This window comes from Myotis brandtii, unplaced genomic scaffold (genome assembly GCF_000412655.1).
Source record: "Myotis brandtii unplaced genomic scaffold, ASM41265v1 scaffold122, whole genome shotgun sequence".
Lineage (NCBI taxonomy): Eukaryota > Metazoa > Chordata > Mammalia > Chiroptera > Vespertilionidae > Myotis > Myotis brandtii.
In genome coordinates this window covers 2,024,353-2,029,396 of record NW_005354255.1, presented here as the reverse complement: position 1 = coordinate 2,029,396, position 5,044 = coordinate 2,024,353, and the positions used below count along the sequence as shown (strand labels likewise).

The window sequence follows — 5,044 nt, the reverse complement described above, 5'->3', positions numbered from 1 at the left end:
GCCCCGCCGCGGGCTACGGGCCTGGCCCTTCTTGCCGCCCCCTCGTTAGAGATGTTTTGGTTGAACGTAGTTGTGCCCATTTCCAGGGGCCGGGGGTCCGATGTGAAGTCTGCTACTTGTAGTTGGTAAGATCTTAGGCACCCACCACCACCACCACCACCTCCGGGGTTCCACTAGCCCCGCAGCGGGGGGATCCTGAGCCGAGAAGCGTGCGGGCAGGGGTTTGAGGGGCCCCAGATAGGAGCCGTGCAAAATGGAGGCGACTTCGGGACTTGTTTACACTGCGCAGCAAATGGCTGCTGGCGCTCCCGACTGCGCGATTGTGAAAATCTCCCCGGGGCGCAGGGCAGGCTGCTGAGATGACGCAATCCCGAGTCCAGCGGGAGGGGCGCCTCCGCGGGCCTCTCCCCCTAAGCGCGCCCTGCCGGTGGTGGACCCACAAAATGTTGCTGGCTTCTGAGAATGGGCTAGAATTTCCGATTTTTGCTACAGACTGCAAAATGGAAAGGGGGAAGCTGAAGTGGTCCGAGTGAGAAGTGGGAAGTAAAACTTGATGGGGAGGTAGGATTGGGTTAGTGAGACTTTGTCTTTGTCTTGAGATAACTCAAGGACGGAAGACAGCACTAAGTGGAATTTTGGGTTGGTAATCCAAGCATGGCCCAAGAAGGCCCCTTTAAGTAACCGCTTGTTTCTCCGATTTCAGGGTAGGGGGTGGGTGGAGCTTTTGAGCTGCCCTGACTGGCGGCTGTTGATTTTTGACCCCTTGACCGGTGTAAGCATGGGACTGGGGAGGGCGATCTCGGGTGGGCACCACTCGGGCTGGGACTCCGGAACGCCTTGGCCTTCAGCTTGGTCTGGCTGAAGCTCAGGGTCCTGCCAGTGAAGGCCACACCGCTAACCAGCCCGTTTTCCTCCAGTTCCAGGGTCTCCCTTAACTGCTGTAGTAACCTGGGTCCAGGGCCTCAGTGGTGCTCCTGATGTCCCTCACCCACCCCTGAAGATCCCAGGTGGGCGAGGGAATAGTCAGAGGGATCACAATCTTTCAGCTAATTTATTTTACTCCGTAAGTATCTGGCTCTCTGGGCTCTGTGACCTTGGGGTGGGGGTGGGGGGCTGGGCTGGGCTGGGCTGGCCTGGCCACGCCACACCTGCAGCCCTGCTTCTGAGCAGTGGAGAGTTCTTGTACACCTGCTGTGTGCTAGGACTCTAACTACACGATTTTATTGAATTCTCAGAATCTGAGGATCAGGGGACACACATAGGTGCAAGTTGCAGCCCAGGCCCTTTACTGAGCCAAAGTAGCCCTTGGTGAACTGTTTCGCCCCAGCCTGGGGCTCCCACCCTGACCCTGGTTCCAGCCACCTCCCCTAGAGGCCTGGGAAGCCCTGCATGCAGAAGACATCATTGCAGGGGGCTGGGTGACTGGTTGATTTGGTGCTTTTCTGGGTTTACCAAACTGTGGTATCGAGGAGGAAGATCGGCCACTCAGTCTGTGGGGGTTAATGTCTAAAGGTTTGAACTTGGTTCTTTCCTTTCACAGGATAATAGGCTGAATGTAACAGAGGAACTAACGTCTAATAACAAGACGAGAATTCTCAATGTCCAGACCAGGCTCACAGATGCCAAACACATCAACTGGAGAGCAGTGCTGAGCAGTAGCTGCCTCTACATCGAGATCCCAGGCGGAGCTCTGCCAGAGGGGAGCAAAGACAGGTGAGGGCCAGCCTGTTGTGTCCTCACTCCTAGGGGAGGAGGGAAACCAGAGTCCAGAGTCGGGCGGCCATCCCTGTTTTGAGTAGCGGTCTAGCAGTTTTCCGGAGATCTCCACAGGGGGCACGGCCATATTTACGGACATCTGGGGGTGCCCCTTAGGATTGATCCTGGCTTTGAGGGGATGGGATCAGGGATGCTCAACCTCCACACAGAATGACCCAGCCCCGGTGCCTCTAGGTCTATACCTGAAAGTTGTGCTCCCATCAATCAAGCCTTTTAAGAGAAGTGGAGGTGCAGGCTGGGCCCTTATGAGGGGCACATGAGGGTGGGCAGATTCTGACAGTTGCACTTCAGCTTTGCAGTTCTTCTCGAGTTTGCTGAGGAGCAGCTGCATGCTGACCATGTCTTCATTTGCTTCCACAAGAACCGTGATGACAGAGGTAGGTGACCACCATCACCAGCTGCTGTTGCAGGGATGAAAGGAGACCTGGGGTGGAGACCTGTGGCCTAAGGTCCTGTTGTCAGATCTTGGCCATGCTGTTCACGGGACCCTGCTGAGCTTCCTCTGCCTGTTTTTCCCCCCTGCCCGTTACTGCTGCAGCCCCTGGGAGGCTTCTGTTAGGGGCCATCTGTGAAGGTGGGCGGGCACAGAGCCCAGGGTGCTGGAGGCCAGCGGGCTCAGATGCAGTTTTCCTCCACAGCCGCTCTGCTCCGAACCTTCAGCTTTATGGGCTTTGAGATTGTGAGACCGGGGCATCCCCTTGTCCCCAAGAGACCCGACGCTTGCTTCATGGCCTACACATTTGAGAGAGAGTCTTCGGACGAGGACGAGTAGCAGCTGCACCACCTGCACCCTCACCTCTGCCACCACTGTCAGATCATCGCAGATCGTAGCCCCTTCATGTGTCTCGCTTTGTGCTGGTGGTGTGACCAACTGCTGCACTGGGGTGCAAATGCCAGGCCTGCTCCCCTCTTCTGGGTTTTGTCCGCATGTTGTAATTGTGCAAATAAATGCTCACTCCAAATTAGCGGTATATTTCTTGAAGTTTAATATTGTGTTTGTGATACTGAAGTATTTGCTTTAATTCTAAATAAAAGTTTATATTTTACTTTTTTATTGCTGGTTTAAGGTGATACAGATTATCCTTGTACTTCAAGCAGGAGTTTTCTTATTTGAAGTTTTGGAAACAGTTTTAGGTCTTAACTTGGAAAGATAGGTATTAATCTACCCTTCTATTGCTTTGAAAAAATCTGAATAAAAATTACGTCTAAGATCTGTCTGGGCTCAGTGGTGTTAAGTTGGCCTGGAGGGGCCTCAGTTTTCTGGTGTGGCCTGGGGCTGTTTGCAAGTGTGTGATGGATGCATTCTGAGCTGAGTAACTCCCTTGACAGAGGAAACAGGCCCAGGGTGGGAAGCCAATGTCTTAGTCTCTTGTCTGGCCACAACCAGGTTCTGTGGGATGTGTTGAGTGGCTCAGCTCCATGGCAGGTTTCAGGATCCTGGGGCCCTACTTTGCCGCCACCTCAGCAAGGCAGCTCTGGATGGCAATATGCCCTACCTCACCCACACCTTGGACCTTCAGGTCCCCTGTCCCGTGCCCTTCCCTGGGGTGACCAAGGCTGGAGGCTGGCTGGCTTCCACTTCCCTGAATGGCCTCACCTCTGCCTGAAGCTGGGGGGCCTGTGGGAGACTTAACCAGGGAGGTATGGATGTGTGTGGATGTGGGCCCCCCTCTAGCAACTGTGCAGACCCTGTGCAGCCCAGTTGCCCCTGGGGAGGGCCTCACAATGCCATGCTGGAATAGGAGCACTCCTGGGGGCGACTGGTCCTGCTGTGGAGGGGCGAGGTGGTGCTCAAGTCCCAAGATGGCAGCATCGTGGCGCCACCTGCTGGCTGCATCTGGGCATTGCCTGGAAATTCATATCCAGGCCTTGGCTGGGAAATAGGCTGCAAAGGGGCATCTTTGACAGGAGGAAAGGTGCTGGGAGACGGTGGGATGGGATACTCAGCTACCTGGGTGATGGAGCCAGTTTTCAAAGGTTTGGAGGTACAGAGCTGGTCATAGCTGGGGATTAGAAGCAGTCCCTCCAGGATCACCCTGTTCGGGGAGGAGGAGTAAGGAGGCATGACTGGAGGCCCAGGCAAGAGCAGTGGGACCCCTCGGGCTCCTGTGTCCATTTTCAGAGGCATAAACAGTTCCCATTCACTCCCTCAGGTCCCCCGATGGGTCTTGCAGGCCAGTTCATCAACCTGTGCTGGCGCTGGAAGGAGTGTCCGTGCTCTGCTGCTGTGGAGACCGGGATTATCAGACCCCAGCACTAGAAGGATACCCTGGCTTCTGCTGGATGGTGGGGGGAGGAGTTCCACACACATTGATGGACGGGGTGTCCACACCGGGAAGAGGGGCAGGTGGCCCTGGCATCAGAAAGTCTCGCTGGCCCTGGCCTTAGTCCTCAGCCCTGGAAGGGGACACCTGCCTTCTTGGGGTGGACGTGGGCCTAAATACCCAACAAAAGAAGGGGGCAGGCATTGGAGGGGTGCACTAGCCTTCTGGAAGGGGGCACCGACCCTCTTGAAGGCACTGCCACCAGCCCCAACCCTGGAAGGAGTGCTTACCTCGTGCAGAGGCCCTGGAACAGGCACTCACTCTCGGAGGGTCAGTCCCACAGCAGTGCCAGGGCGCGGCCCAGTGAGGGCTTCATGGCCTCTGCCAGGTATCCACAGCTCAGCTAGTCCTTCAGGTTCGGCTCCTCCGCACCAGTGGCCTGCTCCACTAGGTGCAGGACCAGCAGAGCATGGCACACCCGCAGCCAGGGCCCAGCAGTGCTCGGCGGCCACACAGCTCTGGCCAGGGTGGAGCAGTGCCTGGGATGCCAGGTGTTCCGGGTCCGCGGGGGCACAGGGCCGAGCAGACAGCCCAGCTGCAGTTCCTGGGCACCCAGAGCAGCAGGCACAGGGCCCTGGAGTCCGAGCAGTCCCGTGGCATCCCAGCAGCAGGTTTCCTGGCCGCAGCTCTGCTAGGAATGTGCCCAGGCCTCCAGGTGCTCCAGGGCTGTGCTCAGCTGCAGCAGCAGCAAGGCCAAGGCTTAGGCGAAGTCTGTGGGCCTCTGTGCTCCCATGGGACTGCTCTAGGGCACCTCTCGGGCAGTGCACCCTCAGACACCAGACCACAGAGCCTCTAGAGCAGCGGTTCTCAACCTGTGGGTCGCAACCGCTTTGAGGGTCGAACGACCCTTTCACAGGTATCGCCTAAGACCATCGGAAAACATATAATTATATATTGTTTTTTCTTTTTTTTTTTATTGCTTAAAGTATTACAAAGAGTATTAC

The 5,044-nt window shown here is 56.4% G+C and overlaps 1 protein-coding gene across 1 annotated transcript; it reads left to right on the top strand.

The window, feature by feature from the left end:
- Positions 1 to 759: 759 nt before the first annotated feature.
- OAZ1 (ornithine decarboxylase antizyme 1) lies at positions 760 to 2,822 on the top strand (the record flags this gene model as incomplete). Its single annotated transcript, XM_005858864.2, is given in 5 exon segments — positions 760 to 975; positions 977 to 1,063; positions 1,541 to 1,713; positions 2,068 to 2,153; positions 2,415 to 2,822. Coding segments are annotated over 5 exon segments (696 nt in total), but the record flags the coding sequence as incomplete, so codon positions are not given.
- Between the last annotated feature and the right edge of the window lie 2,222 nt (positions 2,823 to 5,044).